Source organism: Cervus elaphus, chromosome 22, assembly GCF_910594005.1.
Source record: "Cervus elaphus chromosome 22, mCerEla1.1, whole genome shotgun sequence".
NCBI lineage: Eukaryota > Metazoa > Chordata > Mammalia > Artiodactyla > Cervidae > Cervus > Cervus elaphus.
In genome coordinates this window covers 769,768-794,518 of record NC_057836.1, presented here as the reverse complement: position 1 = coordinate 794,518, position 24,751 = coordinate 769,768, and the positions used below count along the sequence as shown (strand labels likewise).

At 49.7% G+C, this 24,751-nt stretch overlaps 1 protein-coding gene across 2 annotated transcripts in view; it reads left to right on the top strand.

Moving 5' to 3' along the window:
• Positions 1-24,751, top strand: part of MOV10L1 (Mov10 like RISC complex RNA helicase 1) — a 66,294-nt gene that overhangs the window by 4,815 nt on the left and 36,728 nt on the right. For both annotated transcript variants that reach the window (XM_043882421.1, XM_043882422.1), the window contains exons 3-12: positions 2,647-2,809; positions 7,017-7,129; positions 7,589-7,776; positions 10,164-10,307; positions 10,574-10,818; positions 11,152-11,284; positions 15,308-15,502; positions 20,243-20,357; positions 23,832-24,009; positions 24,274-24,344. In XM_043882421.1, coding sequence (XP_043738356.1) covers positions 2,647-2,809; positions 7,017-7,129; positions 7,589-7,776; positions 10,164-10,307; positions 10,574-10,818; positions 11,152-11,284; positions 15,308-15,502; positions 20,243-20,357; positions 23,832-24,009; positions 24,274-24,344 — 1,545 coding nt within the window. The remainder of the gene's footprint in view (positions 1-2,646; positions 2,810-7,016; positions 7,130-7,588; positions 7,777-10,163; positions 10,308-10,573; positions 10,819-11,151; positions 11,285-15,307; positions 15,503-20,242; positions 20,358-23,831; positions 24,010-24,273; positions 24,345-24,751) is intronic.

Below are 24,751 nucleotides of genomic sequence, written 5' to 3'. Positions count from 1 at the left end.
TTCTGATATTAATCTGTTATCAGATGTGTGATTTACACATATTTCCTCCCATTCTGTGGATTTTTTCACTTCTCTTTTTAAATTTATTTATTTTTGGCTGCATTGGGTCTTTGTTGCTGTGTGTGGGCTTTTCTCTAGTTTTGGTGAGCAGGAGCTACTCTCTAGTCACATTGCTCTGACTTCTCATTGTAGTGGCTTCTCTTGTTGCAGAACATGGGCTCCAGGGCACTTAACCTTCAGTAGTTGTAGTGCAGGGACTTAGTTGCTCTTCAGCAGCATATGAGATCTTCCCAGACCAGGGATCATACCGATGTCCTCACATTCCAAAGCAGAGTCTTAACTACTGGACCATCAGGGAAGCCTCTTCACTTTTCTCAGTAATATCCTTTGATGCACTGAAGTTTTAAATTTTGATGAAGTCCAATTTATCATTTTTAAATTATGATAAATTTAAATTAAATTTAAACTAAAATTATCATATTTTATTTTTTAATTTAATTTAAATTAAAATTTAATTTTAACTTTTAATTTAAATTAAAATTATCATTTTAAACATGAGCCTGTGCCTGATGTCACATTTAAAAAATAACCCAAGATCATAAAGTTTTTCTCCTATGCTTTCTTCTAAGAGTTTTGTAGGTTTAGCTCTTAAATTTAAATCTTTAACCCACTTTTTAATAGTTACTGAATATGGTGTTGGATGAGAGTTTGACTTCATCTTTTACATGCTGGGATCCAGTTTTCCCAGCGCTATTTCTTGAGGAGATTGCACCACATGGAAGACCTTTTCTCCTTCGAATGGTCTGGCACCTTTGTTGAGAGTCTTTTGACCATACATGTGAGGGTTTATTTCTGGGCTCTTTATTCTGTTTCATTGGTGTTTTGTATGTCTCTACAGTCTTTTAATTATTGTAGCTTGGTAGTAAGTTTTGAAATCAAAAAAGGTGAGCCTTCCTACTTTGTCCATCCTTTTCAAGATTGTTTTGGCTATTCAGGGTCCCTTGAGATTCCATGTGAATTTTAGGATGGGTTTTTCTGTTTCTTCAAAAACCATCATTGGGATTTTGACCAAGATTGCATCGACTCCATCGATCACTTTGGGCAGTATTGATGTCTTCATGTTAATCTGTGGACGTGGGGTGTGTTTCCACTTGTTTGTGTCTTCTCTAACTTCTTTCCTGGTGAGGGCTTCCCTGGTGGCTCAGACGTTAAAGAGTCTGCCTGCAGTGCGGGAGACCTGAGTCCGATCCCTCGGTCGGGAAGATCCCCTGGAGAAGGAAATGGCAACCTACTCCAGTATTCTTGCCTGGGAAATCCAATAGATGGAGAAGCCTGGCGGGCTCCGGTCCATGGGGTCGCAAAGAGTCGAACATGACTGAGTAACACTTTAACTTCTTTCAGTCACATTTGTAGTTTCAGTGTATAAGTCTTTCACCTTCTGGGTTAAATTTATTAAGTATTTGATTCTTTTTTGATGCTATCATAAATGGAATTGTTTTCTCAGTTTTTTTGGATCATTTATTACAGGTAAATAGAAATACAGCTGATTTTTGTATGTTGATTTTGTATCCTATAACTTTGCTGAATTTGTTTATTGGCTCTAACAGGTGTTTTGTAGATTCTTTAGCATTTTCTGGATGTAAGATCTCGCTCAGTAATGTTTGACTCTTTGCAACCCTGTGGACAGTAGCCTGCCAGGCTTCTTTTCCATGGAATTCTCCAGGCAAGAATCCTGGAATGGGTAGCCCCATTCCCTTATCTAGAGGATATTCCTGACCCCAAGGATCAAACCCAGGTCTCCTGCATTGTAGGCAGATTCTTTACCATCTAAGTCTTCAGGGAAGCCCATATTAGATCATTTGTTGTTGTTCAGTCCCTCAGTTGTCTTCAACTCTTTGCAATCCCATGGACTACAGCATGCCAGGCTTCCCTGTCCTTCATCTCCCAGAACTTGCTCAAACTCATGTCCATTGAGTCGGTAATGCCGTCCAACCGTCTCATCCTCTGTCGTCCCCTTCTCCTCCTTCATTCAATCTTTCCCAGCATCAAGGTCTTTTCCAATGAGTCAGCTCTTCTGATGTCAACTCTAAATAGATAGTTTTACTTCTTCCTTTCCAATCTGGACATTAAAATTTCTTCTTCTTGGCTAGTTGCTTTGACTGGGACTTTCAGTATTCTGTTGAACAGAAGTGGTAAAAGCACACATCCTTGCCTTTTTCCTTATCCTGGGGAAAAGCTTTCAGCCTCTCACCACTGAGTGTCATAGGAGCATTGGGTCATATGTGGTCTTTATAGTACTGAGGAAGTTCCAGTGTCTTCCTAGTTAATTGAGTATTTTTATCATAAAAAAGGTGTTGGGTTTTATCAGATGCCTTTTCTGCACCAACTGAGGTAACTATGTAATTTTTCATTTGTTCTGCCAGATTGCTGGATGGTGGTGACTGGTTTGCATTTGTTGAGCCATGTCTGTGTTCTGGGAGGAACCCCTCTCCATCACGACGTGCAGCCCCTCACCATGCAGCTGCATTCGGTTTGCCTGTGTTTCACTGGGATTTTTGCCTCAGTGTTCATAGGGGGTCTCGGCCAGTATCTGGCTTTCTTTGTGGTCCTCAGCATGTGCTAAGTGGTGGTTTGTCTGTCTTGCAGGTGGAAGCTGTCTCTGATAAATGGGACGATGACAGCAAGAGCCACGGTGGGGGGCTGTCGGACCCCAGCCCCCGGGTGCTCATCGGCTGCGTGACCTCACTGATGGACCGCGCAGGCTACATCAGCCAGACCACGTACTTCTCCCTGGAGAGTGTGTGCGAAGGTGCGCTGGGCAGGTCTCTGCTTCACATTTACAATCAGTTTTTGTGGTTTTTAAAAAATGTTGATGGATAGAGTTGAGGTGACTGCTCGCATCACTGAAAGGGCCGTGTCTGGGTTCCCTCTGGAGGAGGCTTGTGGTGGGAGCAGCAGCAGGTGCTGGTGCCACAGTGCCCCTCGTCTGTGGCGTCTGTCGTGCAGTTGCCGACTCCTAGGTAGCTGTTCCTTTTCCATAATTGTTGCTCCTGACCTAAGACAGCAATGTCATAGATGTACAGAGGTACTGTGATTTTTTTTTTTTTTAGTTGTGTCCAGTGTTTTAAAATAGGACTTGGGGATAACCTGGTACTTTTCTGAGAGTACATTTTTAATTGCATCTGGTTTTAGCTGATATTCCTAGATGGCGCCGTGATAAAGAATCTAGTTTCCAATATAGGAGAAACAAGAGACCTGGGTTTGATCCCTGGGTTGGGAAGATCCCCTGGAGGAGAAAATGGCAACCCACTCTAATATTCTAGCCTGGAAAATGCCATGGACAGAGGAGCCTGGCAGGCTACAGTTCATGGAGTCGGCAGAGTCAGACTCAACTGAAGGACTGAGCACACACACATTAGCTGATCTAAGATTCTGTTTTTATGCTTAAAGAAATAATTCGTCAGCATAATTTGTTGAACAACTATTTATTGTGTGCCTGCCGTCTCCAGTGGTGGGTAGGGAGCAAGGCAGGAGGAGACCCAGATGAGTGAGCCCTTGCTGTCCCACCTGAGGAGAAACAGCCCTATACATGCTTTATCCTCAGGCAGGACTTAGAGGAGCTTGGTGGGGGGAGGCCCGTGAGCTGGACACTCTGCTGGGCTGTGTAGTCGAGGGGCCGTGCCCCCTGTCTGGATGACCCTTCAGTGATTGATGTGTCCAGTCCAGGGACCAGTTTTCATCTCCCAGCATCCCTGAGGTCCTCAGAGTGTTGCTCTGAAAGCCTCGACCCAGCACCTGGTTCCTTCTTCCTGGGGCTTATCCCAGACCTCTGACCTACGACCCACCTCAAGGCTGGACCCCTTTACCTAGATCTCCCCCTTCTCTGACCCTAGGCCTGCCCTATATGGACCACAGCCTTGCCCTCTGCCTTCTGGTTGGGATTAACCTGGGGGGAGCACCAGCAGGTTGAGGATGTGGGGAGTGAGATTGGGCTCAGCACCCCCACCCTGTGGCCTGCCCGTGGCTTCGCTCCTCTCCTGTGACCATAACCAGGGCACCAGGCAAGTGAGTGGCCAAGCTGGTACACAGTGGAGAAGTGAAAGGGACATTCAAATTGGTGAAGATTAAATCATTTTAAAATGTGTGTGTATATATATATATCAATTAGCACATTTATTTTATATTGGTGGGCCTTTACTGATATTCAAAAACTATTTGCAATGCTAAAATTCCTTCTAAAAAAAAAGAAAAACAATACCTGGGTACATTAAAGAATAGTAAAACAATTTAATCTTGACTGTGTAGCCATTATATTCTTTGTGTGTCTTAACATCTTTTCATTTCTTAGCAGCCCTAATACCATGTCACTGGTATTGTTCTGAGGAACGTACATTTTTCAGTGTTATCTTAGCTTCATTTTTTCATACAGTGGCCTGGAGTCTTCCTCAAAGCTGCATTTTATGGTCGATGAACTTGAAATTGTAGGCACCTTTGATGGGCTCTCCCTGTAGGCTTTTGTATGCTCAGTCGCTAAGTCATGTTAAGCTCTTTGTGACCCCCACGGAGTGTAGCCCACTAGGCTCCTCTGTCCATGCGATTTCCCAGACTAGAATGCTGGAGTGGGTTGCCATTCCCTTCTGCTGGGGATCTGCCCAGATCAGGGATTTAACCCTCATCTGCATTGCAGGTGAATTCTTTACCACTGAGCCACCTTTTAATTAAGGAAATACTAGTAAGCTTAAAGCAGATTCTGCTGAATGTGAGTTTATGAACAAGTCTGGGTTTTTTCCTACTGAAATATCCAACTTTTTTAGCCCAGATGTTTCACAAGTATTGGTTTTTACCTCTGTGAGTACAAAGGTATTCAAATATTTTCATGAACTGAAATCTATCAAATAAGTCATCTCTGTGATTTTTTTTAATCTTACACCAAATTTGGAAGCTGTAGACTTGTTGTAGGCCTTAATGGTTTTAACTTATTCACTGCTGAATATCAGTGTATCCAGCTAAGAGTGAGGGCTTGATTGAACGGCTCCTCACACAGGTGGTGGGCGTCATGGCCAGGTGCTCAGCTCTGCGCTGAATCAACACATGGGGCCTCGCTGCTTCAGGTTCTTGGTGCTTTTATGGGAGTGAGTGTCACCATGTCGTGTTTACAGGCTGTATTCCCAGTAACTGCAGTTCACAAAAGCCTCAGAACTGAAGTTTTTTTTCTTTTGTTCCATCTCCCGCTCAACCCCCCACCCTGCCGTGCCGCACAGCTTGTGGACTCTTGTTCCACAACCAGAGTGAACCCCGCCCTCACCAGTGAGAGCACCGAGTCCTAACCACTGGACCATCTAGGAATTCCATAAAGCTGAAGATTTGTTGCTTCCACATTTACTGAGTACTTTAATTAAAAATTGCCAACTGATTTTGAACAAAGTGTAACCAAAATTTAGAGCCCTCACCTGAAAAAAGGGGAAGGAGCACCACTGAAGGGTTGATTTACAAAGCACTTTTTCAGAGGTTCAACCATTTGTAAAATTCAGGCTGCGAAGAGGACCAGGCCACCAGGCCCCACGATCTGTTTGTTTTAACACTGGCTTTGCCACGGGGCTCTGAGGCTGAGTTGCCTCCGTGCCTCCGTCAGTCTCCATGGCTGCAGCCTGTCCGTCCACTCACCGCCCGGCACAGCGTGGGGGAAGCCCTGGGCCTGCGGGCACATGGTAGTTCCTGTACTTGTTGCCCCACGGGTGTCTTGGTGCACAGGGACCTTGTTTCTGTTACAGTTCCATCAAAACTTGCACTTATGTGTGTTATCATGGTAAAAGCAAATAATCTTTTCTCCAGTGTTGGGTTTTTAAACTGAATTACAGTCGCTTTCACAATAACGTCAGATATATCTCCTTCAATAGAACAGTCTTCCAAAAATCTTTACTTTGACTCCATGATTCTGATGGGGGAAAAAATGAGCTAGTTTTTTACTTGTCTCACTGTTTTTCTCTTTAAAATAACTTTTATACAGCTAACAGTAATAGCTGTTGCTTCACTTCTCGTGTATGTTGGAAGATACAGAATTAAAAATTAGCAAAATTATCAATTATTTGATAAATTAAGGCATGGCTTACAAACCAACAAGTAAAGATTTCTCAGTGGTGTGTTAACTTGTGCTTCTGGGCAGCATCCTCCTAAAAAACTCACCAACCTGGAAGCTGGCGCCCAGGAGCTGTGTCTCCCGTGGGTTTGTGCTGCCGTGCCATGCTGGGTGGCCCCTGTGCTGAGAAGCAGTGTCTGTAGGTGTTTGGGCTGCTCTCTGCTTATCATCAGCTTTCTTGAGAAACAGCTCAGTATTTTATTAGGCACTGTTGTCTTCTCAGCTCAATAAAAATGTTTATTACAAAAGAACCAAAAGGTTATCAGCAGGTATAGCCCCACCACGAACCACGGCAGTTCAGCGGCTGCCTCACGTCCCTGCTTCTGTGGTTCCCGTCTCTGCCTGCCCCGCCAGTTCCTAGGCATGCTGAGGGGGCTCCCAGGGCTCCCCTGCCTGAGCTGGGGCGGTCGCAGCTGCCCAGGCCTCGGGCGCGAGTGCACCTCCCTGCGTCGCCACGCACCCACGTGTCCCTGACGAGGAGGGTGGGCGCGCGCTCCCAGTGTCTGCTGGAGCCGGCAGAGGAGCGCCATGAACACCCACGCCTCCTGAAGCTCACCTCAGTGCGGTTGTCAACCACGGTGCTTGGTCACGTGTTAGATGTGTGCTATATATGCATATGTGTATAATTGCTATATATGTATAACATAATATATATGCCTGTGTATTATATAGCATATAATTGTGTATTACATATGATCACATACAGTATATATAGTTGTATATAATTAACATACATAATATATACCTTATATATTACATACATATGTAACAACCATGCTCTGAAAGGTAACTTCAGAGTCTCTTGTACACTTTTTTTTTTCTTGTACACTTTAATGTTTCAATGTCACCAAGTAACTTGTCTGGTTTCCCTGCCTTGGAGGTTTCCAGCCCTGCAAGGGAGACTGGGTGGAGGCTGAGTACTGGATCCGGCCAGGCACATGGAGCAGCGAGGCCATCTCAGTGAAGCCGCTGAGGTACAAGCGTGTGGACCGGGTAGGTACCAGGCCTCGAGTATCCGTGGGTCCTGGGTGCAGCGGGAGGTCAGGTTAAGTGAGAGTCAGAGAAGACCCTGACTTCTTACCAAGATGGCCGGAGGCCGGCCTGCATGCAGGCGTACTTAAATTCTAGGTCACGGGGGTACTCAGTGTAAAGTGTCTGATGGTGGGACACAGAGAGCGGGTGTGGGCTCTGCCTGTGCTCCTCGCAGAGCTGTGGTCTGGGGAGTCGGGGCTGGAGCAGAGGAGGGAATCGCGCTCGCGAGTGGAGGTGGAACCTGCCCTGGGCTGCTCCCGAAGCCTCGGCTCCAGGCTTCTGCCTGGCCTGCGCCGTCTAGGGCGTTGCTTCTCACCGGCGACCAGGCCCGCGCCTTGCTGGCCACAGCAGCCCCACCCTCCGGGCGCTGGTCTCCGCCTCACTGTGCACGTGCTGCCAGCCTCAGTGTTCTGCTTGCAGGTCTGCGTGTCCAGCCTTTGTGGGAGGAATGGGGTGATCGATGATTGCATCTTCTTCACCTTGGACTCCCTGAAACTTCCGGAAGGCTACATGCCCCGCAGGCACGATGTGGTCAGCGCAGTGGTGGTGGAGAGCAGCCAGTCCTGCTATGTGTGGAGGGCACTGTGCATGACTCCAGTGCAGAGGTGGTGAGCAGGCGGGAGCGGGCCCAGGGTGCGTCTGAGGGTTGGTTCAACAAAACAAGATCCCCTGAGCCAGCGGGGTTGGAGGGAGACCTCCTGGGTGCTGAGGGGTCTTTGTGTTTGACTGAAGGCTGAGTGAAAAATGGCCCCTTGAGCCTGATCTCATGTTGATGATCTTCATGTTTTCATGGGTTTTGTGAGTTGTACTCTTTCACACACTGGTGTTTTGCAGAACATGTTACACATGGCAAATTTTTAGAGTTACTGAATTTGCTGTATCCGTATTCTTCTCTCTGTGTCCCAGTGACCTTCCACCTCTGACGCGTGTTTGTGAGCACTCCAGGCATTCCCGAGCTCGGGTGTGAGCAGCAGTCCTGCCCTGCGTCCTGCCTGCCTCTGCTCTTTCTCCCCAGTGCTCAGTTAGGGCACTCATACACGGTTTCCTAAGCAGTCCTATTTGTCCTGTGGTCCCACAGGAGCAGGTCACATGTGGGAGGAGGGTCTGTGAGCCTCAAGTCGGGGAGCCTGTCTCAGGAGAAGTGGGCTACCGGCCTGGCCAGGAAGGTGTGCTGCAGATAAGGTGTGGGCAGAGCAGGGGACATGCGGGCAGCCCTGCCGCGTCCAGACCACCTGTGGGCACGTGCTCCTGCCCCACGGGGCTTGCTCCCCTTTTGGAGAATGACTTGGCCCATCTGCGGAGCAGTGAAGTGTGTGAGACACATTGCCCTCGCCCCTACCAGCAGAGAGGCTGAGGAGTTCTGGCTTCAGCCTGTCTGATGGGCCCAGGGGTGTGAGGACCACCCTGCCACGTGATCGTGCTGGCCGCCAGCTGCCTGGAGCAGAAGCCGGGGCCCTGCCCACATGGGTGTCATGGTTGCTCAGAACCTCGTGCCGCTCTCAGGAGACCCCAGGTCGTTGAGACGCATGATTCCGTGACCGTCCTCTTTATGCCGCCGTTAACTGGGTTCCTATTGGCTGTGGGCATGGGCGGACCGTGGGCGGGTGGCCGGGACTGGCCCAGATGACCATCCGGGAGAAAGAGCTGCCAGCACACCCTCAGGGCCAGTGTGTCCATCAGCAGGACTCTGGATCCCTACTGCTCCACCTGTCTGCCTCTCTGCTCACTTCCCTTGCCCTGCCCTGCAGCCCTCTGTCTCCAGAGGACTCACGTCTGCTGAATGGAGTGGGTGGGGGCATGGGCAGGGGCTCCCTGGCTGTGGGTGGCAAGCTTCAGGTGAGCCTCTTTTGGGCCCCGGCTGCAGTGGCCTCTGCTCCATCCAGGGCGGGGACCTGGTCCCGGGCGCGTGATGACAGGCATGTCCCCCTGCGGCTGGAGCGGCTGTCCTCGCAGGGAGCCCGCGGCCCAGCAGGTGCTCCCCGAGCACTGTGGCCTGTGCCACTGCCCTGACCCTGCCTCCTCCTGAGCTGGTCCCGCCTTCCGGCTTTAGCCCCAAGTCGAGGGTGCCGCCCCGCCCTCAGACCCACTGTCCTCCGCCCACTCGAGGGTCCAAAGGCCAGCAGCAGTGCTGTGTGCGCAGCAGGGCCCGTGCTCCTCCAGGCCCAGCCTGTGGTGCTGTCCAGGCCCGCCCCCCAGGCTCTGGGTGGGTTGAGCCCTTTAGCCAGTTCTCAGCCCCTGGGTGGTGGGCGGACTGTAGGACAGATGGCCACTGCCACAGCACGCTGGGCTGGGGGAGGCTCGGCAGGGCTGGCTATGTGACCAAGGCGAGGAAGACGGGATGGGGTGTGTGACTGAAGTGGGTCTGAGGGGGTGGGCAGGCTGAGGTCGAGGATGTTGCTGGTGTGTGGACAGGAGCGGGTGTGAAGGAGCCCATTTGTGAGTGGCATGGGGTGGGTCAGGGATGGGAAGGAGCTGCGAGTGAGTGGTGGACGCAGCACCTGCAGCTCACAGCCCTGTCAGCACAGAGGGGCGAACGGTCCCTCCCACGGGAGGGCGGCGTCTGCCCATTTTCTAAAGATTAAAATCCTCCTTTAGTTTCAGATACTCTGAAGCCAGACTCTTCTCCCCAATGAAATGGGTCCCTAACAAGCCAAGTGCCTCCCTCCAGCCGAGGGGAGGGTCTGAGGAGGAGCATTGAACGCCCTTCCCTCTGGGTGCAGCGGGCTTGGGTCCCTGGGCCGCTCTGATGGAGGCAGCCTGCTCTCAGACCCTCAGTATCACTGCTGGTCCCCCTCTCCTCTGGAGTCAGCAGGCTTGTGGTTTCTTCATGAGGGTGACCTCCTGTCCTGCCCAGAAGTCCTCAGGGTGTCCTTCCACGTCTCCTCTGGGGCTTGGCTCCATGCCCTGTCCCCTGCTGTTGGTGCCACCCGGCGGGGCGGGGCCTCCACACACCCCTGCCCGCTGACCTGACAGCGTCCTGTGGTGCTTTCTCCAGGGACTTCTCTCCCACCACGGGGACTGCTGAAGAGGCCTGTGGAGCCCTTTTGCTCAAAAACAAAGGTGACATTGAAGTCACAAGGATGACAGATTTTGGAACTCTGAAAGAAGGAGAAAGCAAAAATATGGTGATCTGCATAGAGTAAGTTTGCCACTTGAATAGAATTACACAGTTGGGTTTTAAGCTGTGATCGAAGAGTTTCTGTAGAGTGAACTTTACTTTGCCTGTTTGTTTTTCGTTTTATGTCTGTCTTTCTAGATTTTCCGCCCTGAAGTAGCCTTTTCACTTACACTCGATTAGAAGTATTTTCAATTGTCATTCTCTTGTTAGATTGAATTCTGTTTTATGGTAATAGTGTTTTACTTTAAAAATCCTGTCTCTGTTCACAGCTAATTTTCCCTTTCCAGGAATAAAGGAGACGTTCCTCAAAACTTAGTCAGCTGCAAGCTGGGTGGCTGGGATAAAGCTCAACAGTTCCGATTTCAAATGCTGGATAAGACCCCACTGTGCCCTGAAGTGTCTCCTGTTTGTGTTCCTCAGAAGGAGAAGGATTTTGCAGATGGAAATATTAACTCGCTAGACAGCTGCGGGGGAAGCACAGCCGGGCAGCCCCTGGAGAGCAGTTCAGTGAACAGCAGAGAAGTCTCTTCAGGTAGCCGTCTCACTGATGCCGTCGGGTCAGCCGCACCAGCACCTTCGGGCCAGGGGCTGGTGCAGCTGCTCCCGGGTCTGGGCTGGTGGGGGCGGTGGCTACACTGCTGGTGCTGGCTCTGGACCCTACTCCGGTAACTCGGGGCTGACGACTGGAGACGCGCCCAGTGTGCTTCAGACAAGCCACTTCCTCTGAACGATTCCAAACTGGGGAGAGGCTGCCTGTGCACCTTTGCCTGCTGGTCAGTGTGTGTGCTAGACCCTTCCATCAACACCACCGCTGTCAGAACAGCTCACCTTTGGTCTAATTTTGGATTTAAATTTCATCTCCCAGGTGATTGTGCCTGTAAAGGAGAAAATGGACTAAAGGAGAAGAACACATCACAGAAGCAGGTGACAGAGTCCGAACCTGATGGGCTCATCCCTCCAGGGGGAGAAACTCGGATCGTGATCACATGTGATGCAAAGTACGTGGCTGGAGGGTGTGGAAGGAGTTGACCTTAGGGACGTGTGCACATGTGTCTTGTTCTGTTTCACGTGTGGTCCTTCTGGGTTGGATGTTGTGAAAAGGATCGGTGGTTATTTTGGTGGGACAGAATCACAAGGAAAAGCACTGGAGAAAAGTGGTCCAGTCCAGGGGGCGAGTAGGGGTGCCCGCCAAGGGGCTTAGCCTGGCAGAGGACATGAGCCCCCTCAGTCCTGGGAGCCAGTGCCCCAGCCTCCTGCTGCTGCTCCTCGAGCCTGCCTTCAGCGTGCCCTGAGCCCTTCCTGCCCCACCCCTGCCCCCCGCGCAAGCTGACCAGACGGCGGCTCCTGAGCCCTTGCGGGCCCTTCCCCTCTTCTGCCTCCGTCCCTGTGTCCGGAGCCCTGGGCTCTGACTCCCAGTAACCTGTCAGCTCGGAGCTTGGGTGCAGCCCTTCTTCCCTGTCTCATCTCATCTGCACCTGCTGGTTCTACGTTGGTCCAAGGGTGGCTCTGATTAGATCAGTGCCTCGCTTCAGGCCAAGGGTGACCCTGCACACAGAGGGCAGTCCTCGCGTGAGCAGTCAGTGCTGGTGCCTGTGTAGCTCTGTGATGTGGCCCAGCCTCGAGCAGCAGAGGGAGGCGGGCCGCAGGCAAAGGGAGACGGCGTCTTGTGTAGCACGGCTCTGATCAGACTTGGGGACACTGAGTGTATGTTTCCTATTCTTAAGTCTGAGAATCACAGACAATACTATTTTAGGTTTGTGATTTTATCTTATACTGTTCATGGGGTTCTCAAGGCAAGAATACTGAAGTGGTTTGCCATCATTCCCTTCTCCAGTAGATCACATTCCGTCAGACCTGTCCACCATGACCCCTCCGTCTTGGGTGGCCCCACACTGCATGGCTTAGTTTCACTGAATTAGACAAGGCTATGATCTGTTTGATCAGATTGGCTAGTTTTCTGTGACTGTGGTTTCAGTCTCTCTGCCCTCTGATGCCCTCTCTCAGCACCTACTGTCTTACTTGGGTTTCTCTTACCCTGGACGTGGGGTAGCTCCTCTCGGCCGCACTTCTGTGCCGTCGCAGCCATCGCACTCCAAGAGTGAACATGAGTGAACATTGACATTCTAGGAATCAGCAAGCTAAGATGGACTGGAATGGGTTATATCTACTACTGTGGGCAGGAATCCCTTAGAAGAAATGGAGTAGCCATCATAGTCAACAAAAGAGTCCGAAATGCAGTACTTGGATGCAATCTCAAAAATGACAGAATGATCTCTGTTCATTTCCAAGGCAAACCATTCAACATCACGGTAATCCAAGTCTATGCCCCGACCAGTAATGCTGAAGAAGCTGAAGTTGAACAGTTCTATGAAGACCTATAAGACCTTCTGGAACTAACACCCAAAAAAGATGTCCTTTTCATCATAGGGGACTGGAATGCAAAAGTAGGAAGTCAAGAAACACCTGGAGTAACAGGCAAATTTAGCCTTGGATACAGAATGAAGCAGGGCAAAGGCTAATAAGAGTTTTGCCAAGAGAATGCAAACACCCTCTTCCAACAACACAAGAGAAGACTCTACACATGGGCATCACCAGATGGTCGACACCAAAATCAGATTGATTATATTCTTTGCAGCCAAAGATGGAGAAGCTCTATACAGTCAGCAAAAACAAGACCAGGAGCTGACTGTGGCTCAGATCATGAACTCCTTATTGCCAAATACAGACTGAAATTGAAGAAAGTGGAGAAAACCACTAGACCATTCAGGTATGACCTAAATCAAATCCCTACTGACTATACAGTGGAAGTGAGAAATAGATTTAAGGGACTAGATCTGATAGACAAAGTGCCTAATGAACTATGGGCGGAGGTTCATGACATTGTACAGGAGACAGGAATCAAGACCATCCCCAAGAAAAAGAAATGCAAAAAAGCAAAATGGCTGTCTGAAGAGGCCTTGAAAATAGCTGTGAAAAGAAGGGAACCGAAAAGCAAAGGAGAAAAGGAAAGATATTCCCATTTGAATGCAGAGTTCCAAAGAATAGCAAGGAGAGATAAGAAAGCCTTCCTCAGAGATCAATGCAAAGAAATAGAGGAAAACAATCAAATGAGAAAGACTAGAGATCTCTTCAAGAAAATTAGAGATACCAAGAGAACATTTCATGCAAAGATGGGCTCAATAAAGGACAGAGATGGTAGGGACCTAACAGAAGCAGAAGATATTAAGAAGAGGTGGCAAGAATACACAGAAGAACTGTACAAAAATGATCTTCATGACCCAGATAATCTCGATGGTGTGATCACTCACCTAGAGCCAGACATCCTAGAATGTGAAGTCAAGTGGGCCTTAGGAAGAATCACTACAAACAAAGCTAGTGGAGGTGATGGAATTCCAGTTGAGCTATTTCAAATCCTGAAAGATGATGCTGTGAAAGTGCTGCCCTCAATATGCCAGCAAATTTGGAAAACTCATCAGTGGCCACAGGACTGGAAAAAGTCAGTTTTCATTCCAATCCCAAAGAAAGGCAATGCCAAAGAATGCTCAAACTATCACATAATTGCACTAGACTCACATGCTAGCAAAGTAATGCTCAAAATTCTCCAAGCCAGGCTTCAGCAATACATGAATTGTGAACTTCCAGATGTTCAAGCTGGATTTTGAAAAGACAGAGGAACCAGAGATCAAATTGCCAACCTCCAATGGATCATCAAAAAAGCAAGAGAGTTCCAGAAAAACATCTAGTTCTGCTTTATTGACTATGCCAAAGCCTTTGACTGTGTGTATCACAATAAACTGTGGAAAATTCTTAAAAGAGATGGGAATACCAGAACACCTACCTGACCTGCCTCTTGAGAAACCTGTATGCAGGTCAGGAAGCAACAGTTAGAATTGGACATGGAACAACAGACTGGTTCCAAATAGGAAAAGGAGTACGTCAAGGCTGTATATTGTCAGTCCGCTTATTTAACTTATATGCAGAGTACATCATGAGAAACACTGGGCTGGAAGAAGCACAAGCTGGAATCAAGATTGCCGGGAGAAATATCAGTAACCTCAGATATACAGATGACACCACCCTTATGGCAGAAAGTGAAGAAGAACTAAAGAGCCTCTTGGTGAAAGTGAAAGAGGAGGGTGAAAAAGTTGGCTTAAAGCTCAACATTCAGAAAATGAAGATCATGGCATCCGGTCCCATCACTTCATGGCAAGTAGATGGGGGAACAGTGGAAACAGTGGCTGACTTTATTTTTCTGGGCTCCAAAGTCACTGCAGGTGGTGATTGCAGCCGTGAAATTAAAAGATGCTTAGTCCTTGGAAGGAAAGTTATGACCAGCCTAGACAGGATATTGAAAGGCCGAAACATTATTTTGTCAACAAATGTCCGTCTGGTCAATGCTATGGTTTTTCCAGTGGTCATGTATGGATGTGAGAGTTGGACTATAAAGAAAGCTGAGTGCAGAAGAATTGATGCTTTTGAGCTGTGGTGTTGGAGAAGACTCTTGAGAGTCCCTTGGACTGCAAGGAGATCCAACCAGTCCATCCTGAAGGAGATCAGTCCTGGGTGTTCATTGGAAGGACCGATGTTGAAGCTGAAACTCCAATACTTTGGCCACGTGATGTGAAGAGCTGACTCATTTGAAAAGACCCTGATGTTGGGAAAGATTGAGGGCAGGAGGAGAAGGGGACGGCTGAGGATGAGATGGTTGGATGGCATCACCGACTCAGTGGACATGGGTTTGGGTGGACTCCGGGAGTTGGCGATGGACAGGAAGGCATGGCATGCTGCAGTTCATGGGGTCGCAGAGTCAGACATGACTGAGCGACTGAACTGATTTTATCTTGGGAAAATGTTACATTGCTTATTGTAAAACATCCCTTTTTTCCTGTAAAAGAATTATTAAAAGGCTAACGGTGACTGGTTTGCTACCTCTGTGACTTTCCCTGAGTGAAAAGGGAGGTTGTATTAGATCTGCCTGGCTTAACTTATAACACACACTGAATTGTGTCTTGTTTTTCCAGGAATTCTGGCCGCTGCAGGGAGCTCCTTCTGCTTTGCTTCTCCAATTTCATAATTGGGCGATACCTTGAAGTAAATGTTGTAAGTGAGGAGGAGTCACTGATAGCCATCCGTGAACCCTTTTCGTGGAAGAAGTCTAAAAGTTCCCAGGTGTTAGCTTCCACCAAAACCACAGTCGTCGTGACCACGCAGAAAAGGTACCATGAGCAGAAATGAAAAAGCAAGCCCTGATCTCGGGCTCGCGATGAGAGGGACACACACGGTTGCTGTTGTTGAAGGGATGCAGACGTCCAGTTAAAGGGGTGTAGCTGTGGCCCAGCCTCTTACATCACTGTGCTCGGGGCACGCTGTGAGGACCAGGCGGGGAGCCTGTGACCGCAGCTCGTCTCGGGGTGACTCTCAGGGCAGGACGGGGCTTGACCCTCACCCTCAGCTCCTGCCGCCTGTCATGTTCCCAGCAGCACAGCCGCTCACCCTCAGAGACAGCCCGTGTCCCACATGGGCACCCCTCAGGAAGGGGTCAGTGAGACGTGGCTGGCGTAGCCTCTGTGAGCTGTCCACAGCACCCAAGTGTCACTTATCAAGGGCAGCTTGAGGGTCACTTGGCTGCTTGAAGCCCTTTTGAAGATGTGACACCTTTTAAAAGTGAAATTAAGAAAAAAAAACCTGTAACCTGCCATCTACGTGTGGCTGGCGGTTGGGGACCACCCAGACTTTAACTAGGGCATCGTCTGGAGAAAGTGCTTTTTGTCTACCTTTTCTCATCTGCAGTAACAAACCCCAGAAGCTCTAAAAAGCAGATTTTGCTTTTTCAAGTTTGGTGCCAAAAATCATGACCTATAGACTGGAGGGTTTTCATGACTTCGTCCTGTGGGTATGTGGCCTCAGCTGCTGCCCCAAGTCCCTGGGATGATGGGTGCTACTTTTCTGTAATGGGAAGCCCTGAATTTCTGCTTACACCCTACCTGGGAATAACTGAAGATAAGATGCGGACTTCAGCTCAGCTGTGGGCTAAAGGAAGACCTGTTGGACTGTTGTGTGTTGTCGGCCTTGGGTTGGAGCACTGTTGACTCCCAGCATGCACAGGGAGCCGCGTCCACTCCCAGCATGCACGGGGAGCCGCGTCGTCCCTGCCCAGTCTCTCAGTCTCTCTGACCTGCTCTCTCTGTGAAGCGATAGTCCCGCCCCCGCCCTGCCTGTGATCGTAAGGATCTTTCTTTCCACCGAGCTGGGTCTTTGTCTTGGTGCACCAGTGCTTGGTTGCTCTACGTGGGCTTTTCTCTCGTTGCTGTGAGCAGGGCTCACAGGATGTCTGAGGGCTGACATTGCAGTGGCTTCTCTTGCTGCGGAACATGGGCCCTGGGGTGCGCTGGCCTCAATAGTTGCAGCACGTGGGCTCAGCAGTGGCATGCGGGGTTAGTTGCCCCACAGCATGTGAGATCTTAGTTCTCAGGGCAGGGATCAAACCCATGTCCCTTGGATTGAAACGTGGATTCTTAACCGCTAGACCATTGGGAAGTCCCAGTTAATGAGGATTAAATGTACAGTTTCTGGCTCTGAGCAGTTAGGAGTAATAAATAAGCAGTAACAGTCACTAGGTCTGTGAACAGTGGTCAGGTTGGGTGGCTCTAGGGATGGAAGCTGAACACAGGAGCAAGAAGTCACATGGTCCGCAAGTGGTGGGTCCCCAGGGCAGGGCTCCAGTTACAGGAGCTTTCTAGAGCTTCCAGCTGTCTTCAGTGGTGCTGCAAGCAGCTTTCTCATCACAAGTTGACTTAACTGAAGAAGTAAAATAGAGCAGGAGCACACATATTTAATCCCCTGGTCAGCTTTTTCACTTTGAATGTTAATACATTGTTCCTGTTCAGGAGCATCCCTAAAACAAACATCTGTTTCCCACCATCAAAGCAGTGACCCAGACTGCCTGTCCTGATGGCCTGGCTCTTTTGGAACTGCCACCGTCTGCATCTGCCCACCCCATCAGTAGGCAGGCTGCTTTAAGCCCTTCAAGACCTAGACCCAGCCACCAGTGGCCAGCAGCCTCCACACAAGGCAGGGCCTGGGAGCAACCAGACCAGGGGCAGCCGCACCCACCACTCAACAGCAGTCAGCCCACCATGACCGGAGGACCCACACAGCCCACACAGAGGGCGCCTGTAGCTGTGAGGCATGTGGCTCTGGTGCTCAGCGGGGACTGTGCTGCTGGGTGCACAGGACATCTACAAAAGGCCACTTTTCCAAGGCTAGGAAACGTAACCACCCCCCCCAGATACTCAGAAATAAAAACAGCAAGCTGGGCAGAGGAGGGCTTCCCTGGTGCTCCAGTGGTTAAGAATTTGCCTGCCAATGCAGGAGACACAGGTTCAGTCTCTGCTCTGGGAAGATCCCACTTGCCAAGGAGTAATTAGGCCTGTGAGCCACAACTGCTGAGCCTGCATGCCCCGGGGCCTGTGCTCCTTAACAAGGGAGGCCACTGCAAAGAGAAGCCCTCGGGCCGCAATGGAGAGGAGCCCCCACTCACCACATAGAGAAAGCCTGCATGCAGCAGCAAAGACCCAGTGCAGCCAGAAATACATAGTGTTAGCAAGGTGACAGAGGGATGCGTTCCAAATACAGGAACAGGTAAAACTCCAGAAGAAGAACCGAGCGACGTGGAGAGAAGCCTCCTGCCCAAGAGATTTCAAGGTAATGATGATTGCAGAGATCAAGCAACTTGGGAGAAGAGTGCATGGATGCAGCGAGAAGTGAGAAGTTTTCAACAGAGTTAGAAAACGTAAAGAACCAAACAGATGGAGACTGAAGTAACTGAGATGGAATATGCCCTAGAAGGAATCAGCATTGGATTAGATGATATGGAGGAATGAAACAGCAAGCTTGGGAGACAGTGGTAGAAATCACTGAGGTGGAACAGAAGAAAGAGAAAAGAATAAAAAGAAATGAGGATAGATTAAGAGACCACTGGGATGACGTCAAGTGTGTAGACATTCACGTGATAGGGGTCCCAGAGAGAGGAGAGAGAGAAAGGGGCAGAGAACACAAGTGAAGGCGTAACAGCTGAAAACTTCCTAACTTGGAAAAGAAAACAGACATCCAGGTCCAGGAAGCACAGGGAGTCCCAAACAGGATCCACCCAAAGAGGAACATAGCAAGACACACTGTCGTTAACCTGGGAAAAGTTAGAGGCGGAGTATTAAAGGCAGCACACTGGGTACAAGGGCACTCCTGTAAGACAGTCCGCTGATTTCTCAGAATCTGCGGGCCAGAAAGGAGTGGCAGGATATATTTAAAGGGATGAAAGGGAAAAAACTAACGCCCAGGAACACAACCCAGCAAGGCTCTCATTCAGATTTGATGGAGAGATCAAAAGCTTTACAGACAAGCAAAAGCTAAAAGAATTCAGCATCACCAAACCAGCCTTACAAGAAACGTTAAAGGGACTTTAGCAAAAAAGAAAAGGCCACAAATGAAAGTGTGAAAGTCATGAAAGAACACTCGTAGGAAAGATAAAAATATATAGTAAAGCTTGCAAAAACAGCCTTGTATAAAGCTAGTAATAAGGTTAAAAGGCAAAAGTAGTGAAATCATATGTGCCCGTAACAAGTAGTTAAGTGACAGTGTCAGTTGCACAGTTGTATCCGACTCTTTGTGACCCTATGCATGGTAGCCCACTGGGCTTCTCTGCCTTGGGAGTCTCCAGGCAAGAACACTGGAGTGGGTTGCCATACCCTTCTCCAGGGGATCTTCCTGACCCAGGGACTGAACCCATGTCTCTATGTCTCCTGCATTGGCAGGTGAGTTCTTCACCACTTGCGCCAACTGGGAAGCCCAGTAAATAAGGGATACACAAAAGATGTCAAGTATGATGTCAGATATGATAATCATGAGGGAAGGGAAGTAAAAATGCAGGGTTGTTTAAATGTGTTTGTACTTAAGCAGCTTAAATAACCATAGATGGATGGATGGATTGATGGGTGGATGGATAGATGGGTGGATGGATGAATGGATGGAAGGTGGAAATGGATGGATGGAGGCTGGCTGGATGGAGAGGTGGGTGGATGGATGGGAGGGACAGATAGATGGATGTATGGATAGATGCGTGGGTGGGTGGATAGCTAGCTATCCCCAATGTGGGGAATACAGTCAATAACGATGTATCAATATCTTTGCAGAATGACACATGTTAACTATGCCATGATCGTCCTTTTTGAAACGTACAGAAACATCAAATCACTCTGTCGCTTAACAGAAACTAACAGTGTTGTAGGTCAGTTATACATCAAAAACAAAGTTATAGAAAAGGACGTCAGATCTGTGGTCACCAGTTTGGTTCAGGGGAGGGGAATTGAATGAAGGAGGTAAGAGGTGCAAACCACCATTAACCAATGAGTGAGTGCTGGGGTGTGACGCGCAGTGGGACGGGTGCAGTCAGCCCTGCTGTGTGCTGCACGTGAGGGTTGTTCACGGAGTGAAACCTGGGAGTTCTCGTCACATGGAAAACTATCTTTTTCTGTTTCTCCAACTTTGTGTTTGCACGAGACGGTGAGTGATCATGATTTCTTGATGCATATAAATCAGGTCATTATGCTGCACACTTTAAGTGTCTTCAGTGCATCTGTCAGTATCTCTATGAAACTAGAAGGAAAAGAACAGTTGAGCTCATTGGAAGCTTCGAAACAGTGTTTCTGAATTCCCTGGTTCCTGGAGGCTCCTGGTCATTGGGCCCATTCTCCTATCGCAGGCAGAGCAGCTCTGTTCCTGCTTACAGGAGGACAGGCCCGGAGAGCAGGTCCCAAAGCTGAATGACACTTTACAAACCGAGAACCGAGGCCAGAGCCCAAGGGTCAGTGGCTTTTGGTGAGAATGTGTAAGTGAAGACGTCTGGTAGGAAGTGCTGTGTGAGGAAGGATTGTTTTTGACTTGTGACTCTCTTTTGTAAGGAACTCACGACGACAACTTCCCAGCTTCCTCCCGCAGTACCCGATACCAGACAGGCTTAAGAAGTGTGTGGAACAGAAAATCGACATCCTGACCTTCCAGCCGCTGCTTGCGGAGGTAAGGATTGTGTCTTAACGCGAAGCACTGATTCTTCTCCACACTCGAGCTGTTTTCTGACACACTCAGGATGAACCCTTGTCGAGTTCAGAGGTCATGTGGGCTGAGAGTGTCAGAATATTGAGTGTGGAGACCATCGCTGGGTCCCTCTGGAGACGGTCCATCCTCACAGCCTTATGGACTTACATGCACCAGGGCTCTGGGGATACCCTCTCCCCACCTGGCCTTTCTCCTGTGTGGCTGAGCCTCTCGGCAGCTCTCCACTCCTGCCGGAGCTCTGAGCACTAGGAAGGCCTGCAGCCGTGCAGAGCAGTGCGGAGCGGAGGGGGCTACCCTCCCCAACCCCGACCCTCGGGCGTCCTCTGCCGGGACGGCTCCTCCTCACCCTCCCAGTGCTGTGTGTTCTCAGGCTTCCTCATGCCTGCTGGAGGAGGCCTGCTTCGAACCTGTCTGCTGTGACGGGAGAAGGGCTGGGAGTCTGAGGGCAGGGCAGTGCTGAGTGAGCCCCGGCAGGGCTGGAGCCTGTGTGTGTGCAGCGGGAGCAGAGATGTCTGCTTCACTGGCAGGGAGGAGGGGAGCGCGGCCCTGTCTCCAGGAGGCATCTTCCCAAGAATCTGGGGGTCTGTTGGCTGAGGACAGGGTGAGTGGAGTGAGAACTGGGCCTGTGTTGATTCGGGGCAAGGGGGGAGGAGAGGCCATGTGGGCCCTGTATCAGAGGAGAGCTTGAGCCCATGACTGTGTGGCAGCTAGGAGCACGCCTGACGCTGTAAGACAGACTGACGGACAGACGGAGCCTCCGTCTGCTGGGCCCTGTGTCCTCCGCAATGAGGATGCCGCAAGGGCACCCGCAGCAGACAGCACCCGAGGCAGACAGCACCCGAGGCTGGCTGACCACAGGGAAGGGGCAGCACCTGGAAGCATGTGGGCGAGGCCGCGGGTGGCTGCAGTGATTCCTGTCGGCCTGAACTGAAGCCGGAGCAGCAAACCTGCCCTAAAGTAGCTCAGAGCAAACCTGGGGCTGAGAAGCAGATCCCAGGGCGGTGCTCGTACAATGTCCTGTGGGCCTCCTGTGACTTGGCCTGGGCACCAGGACGGGACCTCCTCGGGAGTGCAGTTCCCAGGAGAAAGTGGCTCCTTTCAGCAGTGGTAACATCACAGAACTGAGATAGCGCACCTGTCACTCAGCACTTCTGCGCCCTGTGACCTCCCCCCCCCCCCCGACCCCGCAGTGTGGCCCCTCCTGGGGCTCCTCCCATCTGCTGGGGGCCTGCACAGTAGGTTCCCCACTGCCCTGTCTGGGAGGGGCCCTCTGGGCCCGGGAGGCGTTGCTTTCCTTCTCACCTTTATTCTTTTGTACAAAGCCTGTATTTTCCCCTACCTCCTTTTAGGGTTTTCACTAGTTTTAAGGCATTTAATTCACAGTGTGCCTTGCTGTAAGTTCTTCACGTTTCTTGGCTTGGGTTCTTTGAACTTATTGGACAACCAGAACTTACAGTTCTCAGATTTCAAGGTTCTTGGCCATTCTGTCTTCATGTGTTCCTTCTGCCCTGCTCTCCAGGCTCCTCTGACGGGCACGTGCGGCCACATGAATTAGCCCAAGCTGCCGGCTGCTCCCTTCACTTCTCTCCGTCTTTCCCCTCTGCGCTGCATTCTGAGTAGTTGCTCTGGCTGTGTCTTCACAGCCAGATGTTTCTTCTGCAGCATGTGATCCCCTTCAGACACTGCAGTTATTGCCTCCACAAGTTCAGTGAGGGTCTTTTATATCTTCTGTATTTCTACTTAATGGACTTCCCTGGGGCTCAGATGATAAAGAATCTACCTGCAATGCAGGAGGAGAATACAGGAAACTCAGGTTTGATCCCTGGGTGCGGAAGATCCCCTGGAGAAGGGAATGGCAACCCACTCCAGTATCCTTGCCTGGAGAATTCCGTGGACAGAGAAGCCTAATGGGCTACAGTCCATGGGGTTGCATAGAGTAGGACTTGACTGAGTGACTAACATTTTCACTTTAACTTCTCTACTTAATATGTTTCATCTTTCCTCAACTTCCTTTTCACTTCCATTTTTTCCCCTCCACTTTTTGAATGTATATAGTTAAATATATAAAATATATAAATATGTAAAAGAACTGTTTTATGTGTTTGTGTACTGATTCTATCCCAGGGTTTTTGTGGGTTTTTTTTTCTTCCTTTTGAACCTCTTATTTTGTTTGGAGTTTAGCTGATCAGCCATGTTGTGATAGTTCAAGGTGAACAGCGAAGGGACTCAGCCATGCATATACATGGATCCATTCTCCCCCAGACTCCCCTCCCGTCCTCAACATTGAGCAGAGTTCTGTGTGCTCCACAGCAGGTCCTTGTTGGGTATCCACTTAACAGCAGTGTGTACATGTCCCTCCCAAACTCTCTCACTATCCCTTCTCCCCATTCTTCCCCCTGGTAACCGTAAGTTCCTTCTCTAAATCTGTCAGTCTCTTTCTGTTTTGTAAATAAGTTCGTTTGTATCGTTTCTTTTTAGATTCTGCATATAAGGGATATTTCTCCTTCTCTGACTTAACTCCTGGGGTCATTTTTTTGTTCTGTAGATAGGTTTTTCTCCTCCTGGGGTCATTTTTTTGTTCTGTAGATAGGTTTTTCTCCTCATTACAGGTTGTGGCTTCTGCTCATTTCCATGCCTGATCATCTTTGGATGCTAAACAAACATCCTGCATTCTACTTAGTTGGTATTTCTATTCCTGCAAGTAACTTTGAACTTTGTTCTGGGATGCAGTTAGGTTAGCTGGCAGTGGTTGGGTACTTTTTAGCCTGGATTTAAAGCCTTATTAGACCAGAGTAGTTTTTACTTAGGGCTGATCCCTTCTGAATCCCCCACCCAGTGCCCCTGTATCTCAGGCCTTTCTCTTTAGGCTAGGGGGCCCGTGGCACCTCAGCCCTGTGTGAGCTCTGGGAATTGTTCTTTCCAACCCAGTGGCTCTCAGCAGGCGAACTTGCCCCCAGGAGACACTTGGTTGTCACCGTTGAGAGAGCCCACAGCCTCCAGTGGATGGAGGCCAGAGGTGCTACTCACTGCCGAGCTCTGCGCAGCTCAGCCCTGCTGCAGAGGCCGGGCCGCCCTGGCGTCTCCCGCCCCACGCGTCTACCCCGTCTGGCATAGCTCCTCCCGCTCATGTGCTCACGGGGCCCTGGGAAGCTCCAGACCACCCCGGCATTCGGCCTCCTGGGACCCCCAGCCCCGCCCGCTCTGGGCAGAGACCGCGAGGCTGCTGGGTGTGCTCCGTGCCGAGCCTGGCAGCTCTGTCTGGGTGGGAGCTGGGCGGCTGTGGGCACACTCAGATGGCTCCCGGTCTCAAGGCTGCCGCCCTGCATTTGCCGGGTCATCGGCGTGTGAAGGCTGGTTAGCCTGTCCTTTGGCCTCCTGACCTGAGTGTGTGTGGAGTGCCGCTCTGCTCTCACTCACAGGCTGCCTTGTTTCCAGCTTTTGAACATGTCAAACTACAAGGAGAAGTTCTCAACTCTGCTCTGGCTGGAGGAGATTCATGCAGAAATAGAACTGAAGGAGTATAATATGAGTGCAGTCACGTTGAAAAGAAACGGGGATCTGCTCGTTCTGGAAGTCCCAGGATTGGCTGAAAGTCGGCCTTCGCTGTATGCAGGTTTGTTATGTGTCATGTTCTCCTCGGTGAACTGGCAGCCACTGAACACGGTCACGGAAGAGAACATGTTAGCTGGCAGCGCTGTCGTCACATGAGTTGCCTTTGCTTTGGGTATCTCTCTTAGTACATTGATGTGATTTTAAGCCATTGACCTCATAATGTTTTTTGGCTTATTCCACTTCTTCATAGTGTTTCACCTTACAGTACAGCAGCAAAGTTTATTGAGTTTGTAGTTTTACATGTGGTAATGTGTTTTTTAACTAGGTGATAAACTGATTTTAAAAACCCAAGAGTACAATGGACACGTGATCGAATACATCGGCTACGTGATTGAGGTGAGAGGCCACTGTTAGTCAGTCCATGTGGGGCTGGCCCAGCAGACCACTCACAGAGGTGACCCATCTGCCTTGGGGACAGGGAGGGGGTCCCCTGGGTGTTGACAGCATTTTAGAAAATCAAGGATCAAGAGAATATTTAAATAAGTGTGATACATAAAGAGAACTTTGTAACTGAAGAAATCCTATCACTTTCAGCCATAAACAGCGTCTTACTTGTTATCACATCGATATCAAGGTATCGCATGAGTATCCCATGGAAGGCTTGCATCTACTCAGATTTGAGTGTTCTGAACAGGTCCCAGAGGGTAGACTGGTCATGCCCCTAGGGGCCACTCTGTGGACTAAATCCTCAGCAGAAGCAGGGCCAGAGATGTCAGGGGTGAGACCCCCATGGCCCTGCCCCC